The sequence below is a fragment of the Saccoglossus kowalevskii genome, chromosome 16 (genome assembly GCF_978046115.1).
Source record: "Saccoglossus kowalevskii chromosome 16, keSacKowa6.1, whole genome shotgun sequence".
In the NCBI taxonomy this organism is placed as follows: domain Eukaryota; kingdom Metazoa; phylum Hemichordata; class Enteropneusta; family Harrimaniidae; genus Saccoglossus; species Saccoglossus kowalevskii.
In genome coordinates, this window is record NC_140656.1 from 34,529,244 (window position 1) to 34,544,645 (window position 15,402).

The 15,402-nt window shown below is 38.5% G+C and overlaps 1 protein-coding gene and 1 pseudogene across 3 annotated transcripts in view; one reads left to right on the top strand and one right to left on the bottom strand.

Annotated features, from left to right (window-relative positions):
* The window catches only part of LOC102801601 (ATPase MORC2A-like), an 80,270-nt gene that overhangs the window by 50,856 nt on the left and 14,012 nt on the right, over window positions 1–15,402 (top strand). For 2 of the 3 annotated variants that reach the window (XM_085491416.1, XM_085491417.1), the window contains exons 23-24: window positions 374–512; window positions 13,821–13,857. In XM_085491416.1, the coding sequence (XP_085347542.1) occupies window positions 374–512; window positions 13,821–13,857 (176 nt within the window). Of the gene's footprint in view, window positions 1–373; window positions 513–11,188; window positions 13,858–15,402 lie in introns of those variants that run through there. The other variant, XM_085491419.1, reaches the window with a different exon arrangement.
* Window positions 11,708–13,032, bottom strand: LOC146733845 (zinc finger protein 862-like; annotated as a pseudogene).

A 15,402-nucleotide genomic window follows, 5' to 3' on the forward strand; every position in this document is an offset into this window, starting at 1 on the left:
CAGTCTTGTGACTTTACCACTCCCAGTCTTGTGACTTTACCACTCCCAGTCTTGTGACTTTACCACTCCCAGTCCTGTGACTTTACCACTCTCAGTCCTGTGACTTTACCACTCCCAGTCCTGTGACTTTACCACTCCCAGTCTTGTGACTTTACCACTCCCAGTCTTGTGACTTTACCACTCCCAGTCTTGTGACTTTACCACTCCCAGTCCTGTGACTTTACCACTCTTAGTCATGTGACTTTACCACTCTCAGTCTTGTGACTTTACCACTCCCAGTCCTGTGAATTTACCACTCCCAGTCTTGTGACTTTACCACTCCCAGTCGTGTGTGACTTTACCACTCCCAGTCTTTATTTATATGCTTTTTCAGATGTGGGAACTAAAGTTGAAGCATTTGTAAGCGGTGTGTGGTATCCTGGTGAAGTGGTTCGAGTATCAATTAGAAAAAATGGTCCTGTTAAGTGGAGAGTGAAATTTGATAGAAATTCCAAAGACAAGTATGATAAGTGGTAAGTTGCTGCTGTTGTTGTTCAAGGGTACACACCATGTTAGTGAACAATCCACATAAAGTTCAGACACCATGTTAGTAAACATGCCACATAAATGTCAGACACCGTGTTAGTGAACATGCCACATAAAGGTCAGACACCATGTTAGTGAACATGCCACATAAATATCAGACACCATGTTAGTGAACATGCCACATAAATGTCAGACACCATGTTAGTGAACATGCCACATAAAGGTCAGACACCGTGTTAGTGAACATGCCACATAAAGGTCAGTCATCATGTTACTGAACATGCCACATAAATGTCAGACACCATGTTAGTGAACATGCCACATAAAGGTCAGACACCATGTTAGTGAACATGCCACATAAATGTCAGACACCATGTTAGTGAACATGCCACATAAATGTCAGACACCATGTTAGTGAACATGCCACATAAATGTCAGACACCATGTTAGTGAACATGCCACATAAAGGTCAGACACTGTGTTAGTGAACATGCCACATAAAGGTCAGTCATCATGTTAGTGAACATGCCACATAAAGGTCAGACACTGTGTTAGTGAACATGCCACATAAATGTCAGACACCATGTTAGTGAACATGCCACATAAATGTCAGACACTGTGTTAGTGAACATGCCACATAAAGGTCAGACACCATGTTAGTGAACAATCCACATAAAGGTCAGACACCATGTTAGTAAACATGCCACATAAAGGTCAGACACCATGTTAGTAAACATGCCACATAAAGGTCAGACACCATGTTAGTAAACATGCCACATAAAGGTCAGACACCATGTTAGTAAACATGCCACATAAAGGTCAGACACCGTGTTAGTGAACATGCCACATGAAGGTCAGACACCATGTTAGTGAACATGCCACATAAATGTCAGACACCATGTTAGTGAACATGCCACATAAAGGTCAGACACCGTGTTAGTGAACATGCCACATAAAGGTCAGACACCATGTTAGTGAACATGCCACATAAAGGTCAGACACCGTGTTAGTGAATATGCCACATAAAGGTCAGTCATCATGTTAGTGAACATGCCACATAAATGTCAGACACCATGTTAGTGAACAATCCACATAAAGGTCAGACACCATGTTAGTAAACATGCCACATAAAGGTCAGACACCGTGTTAGTGAACATGCCACATAAATGTCAGACACCATGTTAGTGAACATGCCACATAAATGTCAGACACCATGTTAGTGAACATGCCACATAAAGGTCAGACACCGTGTTAGTGAACATGCCACATAAATGCCAGACACCATGTTAGTGAACATGCCACATAAATGTCAGACACCATGTTAGTGAACATGCCACATAAAGGTCAGACACCGTGTTAGTGAACATGCCACATAAAGGTCAGACACCATGCTAGTGAACATGCCACATAAATGTCAGACACCATGTTAGTGAACAATCCACATAAAGGTCAGACACCATGTTAGTAAACATGCCACATAAAGGTCAGACACCGTGTTAGTGAACATGCCACATAAATGTCAGACACCATGTTAGTGAACATGCCACATAAATGTCAGACACCATGTTAGTGAACATGCCACATAAAGGTCAGACACCGTGTTAGTGAACATGCCACATAAAGGTCAGTCATCATGTTAGTGAACATGCCACATAAAGGTCAGACACCATGTTAGTAAACATGCCACATAAAGGTCAGACACCGTGTTAGTGAACATGCCACATGAAGGTCAGTCATCATGTTAGTGAACATGCCACATAAAGGTCAGACACCATGTTAGTGAACATGCCACATAAAGGTCAGACACCGTGTTAGTGAACATGCCACATAAAGGTCAGACACCATGTTAGTGAACATGCCACATAAAGGTCAGACACCATGTTAGTGAACATGCCACATAAAGGTCAGACACCATGTTAGTGAACATGCCACATAAAGGTCAGACTCCGTGTTAGTGAACATGCCACATAAAGGTCAGTCATCATGTTAGTGAACATGCCACATAAATGTCAGACACCATGTTAGTGAACATGCCACATAAAGGTCAGACACCATGTTAGTGAACATGCCACATAAATGTCAGACACCATGTTAGTGAACATGCCACATAAATGTCAGACACCATGTTAGTGAACATGCCACATAAAGGTCAGACACCGTGTTAGTGAACATGCCACATAAAGGTCAGTCATCATGTTAGTGAACATGCCACATAAAGGTCAGACACCGTGTTAGTGAACATGCCACATAAATGTCAGACACCATGTTAGTGAACATGCCACATAAAGGTCAGACACCGTGTTAGTGAACATGCCACATAAATGCCAGACACCATGTTAGTGAACATGCCACATAAATGTCAGACACCATGTTAGTGAACATGCCACATAAAGGTCAGACACCGTGTTAGTGAACATGCCACATAAAGGTCAGACACCATGTTAGTGAACATGCCACATAAATGTCAGACACCATGTTAGTGAACAATCCACATAAAGGTCAGACACCATGTTAGTGAACATGCCACATAAAGGTCAGACACCATGTTAGTGAACATGCCACATAAAGGTCAGACACCGTGTTAGTGAACATGCCACATAAAGGTCAGTCATCATGTTAGTGAACATGCCACATAAAGGTCAGACACCATGTTAGTAAACATGCCACATAAAGGTCAGACACCGTGTTAGTGAACATGCCACATGAAGGTCAGTCATCATGTTAGTGAACATGCCACATAAAGGTCAGACACCATGTTAGTGAACATGCCACATAAAGGTCAGACACCGTGTTAGTGAACATGCCACATAAAGGTCAGACACCATGTTAGTGAACATGCCACATAAAGGTCAGACACCATGTTAGTGAACATGCCACATAAAGGTCAGACACCATGTTAGTGAACATGCCACATAAAGGTCAGACACCGTGTTAGTGAACATGCCACATAAAGGTCAGTCATCATGTTAGTGAACATGCCACATAAATGTCAGACACCATGTTAGTGAACATGCCACATAAAGGTCAGACACCATGTTAGTGAACATGCCACATAAATGTCAGACACCATGTTAGTGAACATGCCACATAAATGTCAGACACCATGTTAGTGAACATGCCACATAAAGGTCAGACACCGTGTTAGTGAACATGCCACATAAAGGTCAGTCATCATGTTAGTGAACATGCCACATAAAGGTCAGACACCGTGTTAGTGAACATGCCACATAAATGTCAGACACCATGTTAGTGAACATGCCACATAAAGGTCAGACACCGTGTTAGTGAACATGCCACATAAATGCCAGACACCATGTTAGTGAACATGCCACATAAAGGTCAGACACCGTGTTAGTGAACATGCCACATAAAGGTCAGACACCATGTTAGTGAACATGCCACATAAATGTCAGACACCATGTTAGTGAACAATCCACATAAAGGTCAGACACCATGTTAGTAAACATGCCACATAAAGGTCAGACACCGTGTTAGTGAACATGCCACATAAATGTCAGACACCATGTTAGTGAACATGCCACATAAATGTCAGACACCATGTTAGTGAACATGCCACATAAAGGTCAGACACCGTGTTAGTGAACATGCCACATAAAGGTCAGTCATCATGTTAGTGAACATGCCACATAAAGGTCAGACACCATGTTAGTAAACATGCCACATAAAGGTCAGACACCGTGTTAGTGAACATGCCACATGAAGGTCAGTCATCATGTTAGTGAACATGCCACATAAAGGTCAGACACCATGTTAGTGAACATGCCACATAAAGGTCAGACACCGTGTTAGTGAACATGCCACATAAAGGTCAGACACCATGTTAGTGAACATGCCACATAAAGGTCAGACACCATGTTAGTGAACATGCCACATAAAGGTCAGACACCATGTTAGTGAACATGCCACATAAAGGTCAGACACCGTGTTAGTGAACATGCCACATAAAGGTCAGTCATCATGTTAGTGAACATGCCACATAAATGTCAGACACCATGTTAGTGAACATGCCACATAAAGGTCAGACACCATGTTAGTGAACATGCCACATAAATGTCAGGCACCATGTTAGTGAACATGCCACATAAATGTCAGACACCATGTTAGTGAACATGCCACATAAAGGTCAGACACCGTGTTAGTGAACATGCCACATAAAGGTCAGTCATCATGTTAGTGAACATGCCACATAAAGGTCAGACACCGTGTTAGTGAACATGCCACATAAAGGTCAGACACCGTGTTAGTGAACATGCCACATAAATGTCAGACACCATGTTAGTGAACATGCCACATAAATGTCAGACACCATGTTAGTGAACATGCCACATAAAGGTCAGACACCGTGTTAGTGAACATGCCACATAAAGGTCAGTCATCATGTTAGTGAACATGCCACATAAATGTCAGACACCATGTTAGTGAACAATCCACATAAAGGTCAGACACCATGTTAGTGAACATGCCACATAAAGGTCAGACACCGTGTTAGTGAACATGCCACATAAATGCCAGACACCATGTTAGTGAACATGCCACATAAATGTCAGACACCATGTTAGTGAACATGCCACATAAAGGTCAGACACCGTGTTAGTGAACATGCCACATAAAGGTCAGACACCATGTTAGTGAACATGCCACATAAATGTCAGACACCATGTTATTGAACAATCCACATAAAGGTCAGACACCATGTTAGTAAACATGCCACATAAAGGTCAGACACCGTGTTAGTGAACATGCCACATAAATGTCAGACACCATGTTAGTGAACATGCCACATAAATGTCAGACACCATGTTAGTGAACATGCCACATAAAGGTCAGACACCGTGTTAGTGAACATGCCACATAAAGGTCAGTCATCATGTTAGTGAACATGCCACATAAAGGTCAGACACCATGTTAGTAAACATGCCACATAAAGGTCAGACACCGTGTTAGTGAACATGCCACATGAAGGTCAGTCATCATGTTAGTGAACATGCCACATAAAGGTCAGACACCATGTTAGTGAACATGCCACATAAAGGTCAGACACCGTGTTAGTGAACATGCCACATAAAGGTCAGACACCATGTTAGTGAACATGCCACATAAAGGTCAGACACCATGTTAGTGAACATGCCACATAAAGGTCAGACACCATGTTAGTGAACATGCCACATAAAGGTCAGACACCGTGTTAGTGAACATGCCACATAAAGGTCAGTCATCATGTTAGTGAACATGCCACATAAATGTCAGACACCATGTTAGTGAACATGCCACATAAAGGTCAGACACCATGTTAGTGAACATGCCACATAAATGTCAGACACCATGTTAGTGAACATGCCACATAAATGTCAGACACCATGTTAGTGAACATGCCACATAAAGGTCAGACACCGTGTTAGTGAACATGCCACATAAAGGTCAGACACCATGTTAGTGAACATGCCACATAAAGGTCAGACACCATGTTAGTGAACATGCCACATAAATGTCAGACACCATGTTAGTGAACATGCCACATAAAGGTCAGACACCATGTTAGTGAACATGCCACATAAAGGTCAGACACCATGTTAGTGAACATGCCACATAAAGGTCAGACACCATGTTAGTGAACATGCCACATAAAGGTCACACACCATGTTAGTGAACATGCCACATAATGTCATACATTCTGTTAGTGAACATGCCACATAATGTCATACATTCTGTTAGTGAATATGCCACATAATGTCATGCATTCTGTTAGTGAACATGCCACATAAATGTCATACATTCTGTAGTTAATATGCCACATAAATGTCATACATTCTGTAGTTAATATGCCACATAATGTCATACATTCTGTTAGTGAACATGCCACATAATGTCATGCATTCTGTTAGTGAACATGCCACATAATGTCATACATTCTGTTGGTGAACATGCCACATAATGTCATACATTCTGTTAGTGACCATGCCACGTAATTATGTCATACATTCTGTTAGTGTACATGCCACATAATGTCATGCATTCTGTTAGTGAACATGCCACATAATGTCATACATTCTGTTGGTGAACATGCCACATAATGTCATACATTCTGTTAGTGACCATGCCATGTAATTATGTCATGCATTCTGTTAGTGAACATGCCACATAATGTCATACATTCTGTTGGTGAACATGCCACATAATGTCATACATTCTGTTGGTGAACATGCCACATAATGTCATACATTCTGTTTGTGACCATGCCACGTAATTATGTCATACATTCTGTTAGTGAACATGCCACGTAATTATGTCATACATTGTTAGTGAACATGCCACATAATGTCATACATTCTGTTAGTGAACATGCCACATAATGTCATACATTCTGTTAGTGACCATGTCACATAATGTCATGCATTCTGTTAGTGACCATGCCACATAATGTCATGCATTCTGTTAGTGACCATGCCACGTAATTATGTCATACATTCTGTTAGTGAACATGCCACATAATGTCATACATTCTGTTAGTGAACATGCCACATAATGTCATACATTCTGTTAGTGAACATGCCACATAATGTCATACATTCTGTTAGTGAACATGCCACATAATGTCATGCATTCTGTTAGTGACCATGCCACATAATTATGTCATACATTCTGTTAGTGACCATGCCACATAATGTCATGCATTCTGTTAGTAAACATGCCACATAATGTCATACATTCTGTTAGTGACCATGCCACATAATGTCATACATTCTGTTGGTGAACACGCCACATAATGTCATACATTCTGTTAGTGAACATGCCACGTAATTATGTCATACATTCTGTTAGTGAACATGCTACGTAATTATGTCATACATTCTGTTAGTAAACATGCCACATAATGTCATGCATTCTGTTAGTGAACATGCCACATAATGTCATACATTCTGTTGGTGAACATGCCACATAATGTCATACATTCTGTTAGTGAACATGCCACATAATGTCATACATTCTGTTAGTGAACATGCCACATAATGTCATACATTCTGTTGGTGAACATGCCACGTAATTACGTCATACATTCTGTTAGTGAACATGCCACATAATGTCATACATTCTGTTAGTGAACATGCCACATAATGTCAAACATTCTGTTAGTGAACATGCCACATGTCATACATTCTGTTAGTGAACATGCCACATGTCATACATTCTGTTAGTGACCATGCCACGTTAATTATGTCATTCATTCTGTTAGTGAACATGCCACATAATGTCATACATTCTGTTAGTGACCATGCCACGTAATTATGTCATACATTCTGTTAGTGAACATGCCACATAATGTCATACATTCTGTTAGTGACCATGCCACGTAATTATGTCATACATTCTGTTAGTGAACATACCACATAATGTCATACATTCTGTTAGTGTCTATGCCACGTAATTATGTCATACATTCTGTTAGTGAACATGCCACATAATTATGTCATACATTCTGTTAGTGAACATGCCACATAATGTCATACATTCTGTTTGTGAACATGCCACATAATGTCATACATTCTGTTAGTGAACATGCCACATAATGTCATGCATTCTGTTAGTGAACATGCCACATAAATGTCATACATTCTGTAGTTAATATGCCACATAAATGTCATACATTCTGTAGTTAATATGCCACATAATGTCATACATTCTGTTAGTGAACATGCCACATAATGTCATGCATTCTGTTAGTGAACATGCCACATAATGTCATACATTCTGTTGGTGAACATGCCACATAATGTCATACATTCTGTTAGTGACCATGCCACGTAATTATGTCATACATTCTGTTAGTGTACATGCCACATAATGTCATGCATTCTGTTAGTGAACATGCCACATAATGTCATACATTCTGTTGGTGAACATGCCACATAATGTCATACATTCTGTTAGTGACCATGCCATGTAATTATGTCATGCATTCTGTTAGTGAACATGCCACATAATGTCATACATTCTGTTGGTGAACATGCCACATAATGTCATACATTCTGTTGGTGAACATGCCACATAATGTCATACATTCTGTTTGTGACCATGCCACGTAATTATGTCATACATTCTGTTAGTGAACATGCCACGTAATTATGTCATACATTGTTAGTGAACATGCCACATAATGTCATACATTCTGTTAGTGAACATGCCACATAATGTCATACATTCTGTTAGTGACCATGCCACATAATGTCATGCATTCTGTTAGTGACCATGCCACATAATGTCATGCATTCTGTTAGTGACCATGCCACGTAATTATGTCATACATTCTGTTAGTGAACATGCCACATAATGTCATACATTCTGTTAGTGAACATGCCACATAATGTCATACATTCTGTTAGTGAACATGCCACATAATGTCATACATTCTGTTAGTGAACATGCCACATAATGTCATGCATTCTGTTAGTGACCATGCCACGTAATTATGTCATACATTCTGTTAGTGACCATGCCACATAATGTCATACATTCTGTTAGTGAACATGCCACGTAATTATGTCATACATTCTGTTAGTGAACATGCCACGTAATTATGTCATACATTCTGTTAGTAAACATGCCACATAATGTCATGCATTCTGTTAGTGAACATGCCACATAATGTCATACATTCTGTTGGTGAACATGCCACATAATGTCATACATTCTGTTAGTGACCATGCCACGTAATTATGTCATACATTCTGTTAGTGAACATGCCACATAATGTCATACATTCTGTTAGTGAACATGCCACATAATGTCATACATTCTGTTGGTGAACATGCCACGTAATTACGTCATACATTCTGTTAGTGAACATGCCACATAATGTCATACATTCTGTTAGTGAACATGCCACATAATGTCAAACATTCTGTTAGTGAACATGCCACATGTCATACATTCTGTTAGTGAACATGCCACATGTCATACATTCTGTTAGTGAACATGCCACATAATGTCATACATTCTGTTTGTGAACATGCCACATAATGTCATACATTCTGTTAGTGAACATGCCACATAATGTCATGCATTCTGTTAGTGAACATGCCACGTAGTTATGTCATACATTCTGTTAGTGAACATGCCACATAATGTCATGCATTTTGTTAGTGAACATGCCACATAATGTCATACATTCTGTTAGTGAACATGCCACATAATGTCATACATTCTGTTAGTGACCATGCCACGTAATTATGTCATACATTCTGTTAGTGACCATGCCACATAATGTCATGCATTCTGTTAGTGACCATGCCACATAATGTCATGCATTCTGTTAGTGACCATGCCACATAATGTCATGCATTCTGTTAGTGACCATACCACGTAATTATGTCATACATTCTGTTAGTGACCATGCCACATAATGTCATACATTCTGTTAGCGAACATACCACATAATGTCATGCATTCTGTTGGTGAACATGCCACATAATGTCATACATTCTGTTAGTGAACATGCCACATAATGTCATGCATTCTGTTAGTGAACATGCCACATAATGTCGTACATTCTGTTGGTGAACATGCCACATAATGTCATGCATTCTGTTAGTGAACATGCCACATAATTATGTCATACATTCTGTTAGTGAACATGCCACGTAATTATGTCATACATTCTGTTAGTGAACATGCCACATAATGTCATACATTCTGTTAGTGAACATGCCACATAATGTCATACATTCTGTTAGTGAACATGCCACGTAATTATGTCATACATTCTGTTAGTGAACATGCCACATAATGTCATACATTCTGTTGGTGAACATGCCACATAATGTCATACATTCTGTTGGTGAACATACCACATAATGTCATACATTCTGTTAGTGACCATGCCACGTAATTATGTCATACATTCTGTTAGCAGGGCTTCCTTTACCAAAATACAAACTTTAGCCATTACTTTAGCCAGATTCATTTTTTCTTAGCCATTTTCAATTCTGGTTAGTCAGAAAATTAATTGTGGGAAATTTGAAAAGGAATAAAAGCAAAAAAAGGAGACACTAAAATATGATTTCATTTTACAATGTACTTTATTTTTCATCGTCACAACATGTTTCCTCTCCTTGTTGAATATCAAGACATTTGGAGGCAACATACTCCATCATGAAACCAACATCCTCTCTAGAATACATGGTTTTATCAGCCTCCTCCACATGAACTTTCTGTTGAAATGTTGGTTTAAGTGCTCTCCTATCTTTCTTAGAACACCACAGTTGAAAACTGTTATCAAAATTAAACTCAGTGAGGTCCGGACCCTCAATTTTAACCATCAGTAACGTGTTGACACTCTTTGTGTACAAAGAATTTCTCAGTGCTGTTTTCACAATATTATAACGAGAAAAACCCCTTTCCACATTAACAGAAGTCACTGGACATGTTAGACATATAGTTGCTAAAATACAAATATTTGGATAAGCAGATTTATATTTATTCAAAACCCACTCCCAAAAATCTGTGAAAGACTGCTGTCTATACTTGTGCATCACATGTTTGAAAATAGACCATTCATTAATTACAGCTGTTTTGCATACTGGGGGGTCCACACATGTGGTACTTGCCTTTTCTGTACCAAAAAACTCACTAAACTTTTCTATTTCAGCTGTACCATATTCTGCAATCTGGTCTTCATTGTCTGGTAGTTTTGAAGGTACCAGAATATCAAAGGCTGAACTGATTTGGTCATCATCTTCATGGAATCTATTAACCAAATTTTCTGAGAGACAACTAAGAAATTTCTGACTCGTCTTAGCAAAATTGTCTCTTTGTTTTTTAGTGGCAGCTACAACATGTCCATAGAATTCTACTTCTGTTGGCAAATCAGCATCATTGGTAGTATCATGTGTTATAGTATCAATAAAAGTTTGATAATTTCTACCCTTTTTAGTTTTGAAGTCTTCTACAGCTTTTTGACAAGCGTTAATGTGATGTTTAACCTCAGTAAAAGTAAGACCATCAGACTGCAAAGCTAAACAGGTGGTGTTTAAAACTGATAACACATCAAGCAAAAAAAATGACAAAGCAGGAAAGTCAAATCTGGCAATATTCTTCAGAAGTCCAGACACACAGGCATTGTTCCTATTATTGTCAACATAGTCTTTGAGTGCTGTGATAAGAGAGCTCACTGTTCTACAAATTGCTGAAACACTATTGTAGAATGATAACCACCTTGTGCTAAATGTCTGTTGATATTTCAACTGACTTTCACCCATTATTTTCTGACTAGCAGTTAACTTATTCTGATTCTTGGGTGAATAATGATAATATTTATAAAGATCATTAACAAGTGCTTGGTATTTAACAAGGTAAGGAATGCAGTCTGCAGCTTGGCCACTGGCTAGGGCAAGTTTATGTGCAGCGCAATGTTGTGACAGAATAAACGGATTGTCCTCTTTAAAACGAGTTGTTAATCCCTTTCTCTGTCCAGTCATAACACTGGCACCGTCAGTACCCAGTGAAATTAAATTTGAAAGAAGTAGGCCCTTGTCATCAATAACATGTTTCACCTCTTCGTAAAGTGCCTCCGCAGTTGCACTAGATAACATGCTGACACTCAAAAAATGTGATTCAATCTTTCCATCTACTACACCACGTTTGTAGATCATGAGATTTTGGCAAATGCCAATGTCTGTAGATTCATCTAATTCTAGAGAGTAGAATTTTGCTGACTTCATTTTCCGAATAATTTCATTTTCAACTACTTCGGCAATGCACTCCAAAAAGTCGTCAACACTAGTACTATGCGTATAACAAACTCTGTCTGAATGCCGCAGAATTTCTAAGGACTTGCACCCCTGAAAATAATTAAAAAAGAAAAGAAAAATATTGCTATTTTATTTAGAAATGTAAATTAAACCTCGTGCTACTGATTACACAATATTCCACACAAATAAAAATATTACGTATACATTTTGAATTTACAAGTAATTAAAAAACACAGAAACCAATAAAATATCTACAATCATTCACCTGAATTCTGCAAAAATCCTGAACAGATCTCACTTTACTTTTCGCAATATCTTCTTTTGCAACAAAGTAAACACTCCTCATGGCTGCCACAATAGCCTCTTTGACGGCACTGTACGCATTCGTCGCTGCTCGGGGCATCTCTTCATTAACAGTAGAGTCCGCTGCTGTCACAGCGAACTTATGATCATTACTTTTTTCATGTTTTGAAAAATCGTCTGCTTTTGGATTTTCTGATCGTTTACCTGTGGTGAAGATATTGCTTCTACCTGCTGCAATACACGATTTGCAAAAGAACAGTTGTTTTTCAGAATCGTACTTGAACCACGGGTAGCGTGAAAACCATTCTGATTTTATTTTGCGTCGAGGAGTAGCAAGTTTTCTATCTTTTCTCGTTTCTGACGCAGAACATTGCTCCTGAGATTTTTTCTCCAAATCATTTCCTCCCCAAAAGTCGGTCAGTGTTCGTTTGGATGCCATTGTTATGGAAATGTGCCGCAAACTTATCGACCTTTTTGATCCCGGAAGTGCTATTTGCCAGCGTTTAAAACTAACAACGAAATCGTACGAACCAACTTGGCGTAACAAAATTTAATTTCGGGTACTCTCGAAGTTGTTCCGATAAAACACGAACATGCTTCGGTGATTCCAGAGAAATCTAACTGTAAGTGCGCATGCGCATGCAACACAGCTGTTTAATAGACGCAGTGATTATGCAAATCGAGGTTAGCGTCCGTTTCTCGGTGCAATAGACTGTTAGTGCTTCGTGTGAGTTATTTTTCCGTCATTCCAGTTATCACCAACCACGTTCACCACAATAAATATTGAGTTTTAATTACATGATTGTATGTTCACTTTTAAGTACTCGCCAATTTTTTCGCCACATCAGAATAGTATTAGTCAATTGGAATTTGTTATCGCAATTGGCGATGTGGAGATCGGGTAGCGGGAGCCCTGTGTTAGTGAACATGCCACATAATGTCATACATTCTGTTAGTGAACATGCCACGTAATTATGTCATGCATTCTGTTAGTGAACATGCCACATAATGTCATACATTCTGTTAGTGAACATGCCACATAATGTCATACATTCTTTTAGTGAACATGCCACATAATGTCATACATTCTGTTAGTGAACATGCCACATAAATATCACACATCTTGTTAGCATGGCATATCAAGTAATACATCCTGGTAATTGAAGACTCAAAATGTGAAATCTTGCAATAAAAGACTTTCAAAACAGTATGTTGCTTGTATTTCAGGTTTGAACAGAATAGTAAAGATATGAGGATACTTCAGGTAATCCATTTTAGACAATATTCTGTGCATTATTTCCAACTGGTAATGTACAGTTGTAATCTTTTTAGCTCCGCTGTCGACTTTGTCGAGCGGAGCTTATCATATGAGTGATTGTCTGTCGTCGTCTGTGTCAATGTTTTACTTTTTCGACTTCTTCTTGAAATCTACAAGCCTGAATGCTTTGATACTTGGTGTATATGTACCTTGGGTAGACCTCTCTTAGGTTTGTTCATTTCATGTTGATATCTTCAATTCTCTAATTTTGGTGAATATTTTTGTCATTTTTGGTAAAAAGTGATATTTTCGACTTCTTGTTAAAAACCGCAAGTGCAATTGCTTTGATATTACATATATAGGTACTACATGTGGACCTCTCTCAGATTTGTTCATTTTGTAATGATATCTTTAATTCTCTAATTTTGGTGAATATTTTTGGTAAAAAGTGATATTTTCAACTTCTTGTTAAAAACCACAAGTCCAATTGCTTTGATATTACATATATAGGTACTACATGTGGACCTCTCTCAGATTTGTTCATTCTGTGATGATGTCTTCAATTCTCTAATTTTGGTGAATATTTTTGTAATTTTTGGTAAAAAGTGATATTTTCGTCTTCTTGTTAAAACCAATAGTTCAATTGCTTTGATATTACATATTTAGATACTACATGTAGACCTTTTTCGGATTTGTTCATTTCGTGATGATATCTTCGATTCTATAATTTTGGTGAATATTTTTGTAATTTTTGGTAAAAAGTGATATTTTCGACTGCTTGTTAAAAACCACAAGTCCGATTGCTTTGATATTACATATATAGGTACCACATGTGGACCTCTCTCAGATTTGTTCATTTTGTGATGATGTCTTCAATTCTCTAATTTTGGTGAATATTTTTGTAATTTTTGGTAAAAAGTGATATTTTCGACTTCTTGTTAAAAACCAATAGTTCAATTGCTTTGATATAATTACATATTTAGTAACTACATGTAGACCTTTCTCAGATTTGTTCATTTTGTGATGATATCTTCAATTCTCTAATTTTGGTGAATATTTTGGTCATTTTTGGTAAAAAGTGATATTAAGTCCGATTGCTTTGATACTATACATATTGTTCATTTTCTAATGATGTCTTCAGTTCTTTAATTGAAATGTGCATTGCTAACAGCGGAGCTATCTCAGCCGATAGGCTATGTGCATTGCTAACAGTGAAGCTATCTCAGCCGATAGGCTGCTTGTTTGACATACTTATCATTACACATAGTCATGCAGTGTGAAATATGAATGCTACTGACAGTAGTAACATCTTCCAAATATTCTAACCATTTTTGTCCAGCAGTTACTGGTGACCTTTAACATGTTAATTAATACTTACACCAAATTTATGTAAAGGCCTGTGTAGGGGTTATACCATTATAAGTGGGGGAGTTGTCAATGTCCAACCTGGATGGTGCCACATACCCGGGGGTATACACAAACAGGAAATGCACCATCAATACACAGGGCTATAATTTGAATGAACACTTCTACTGAATCTGCATAAACATA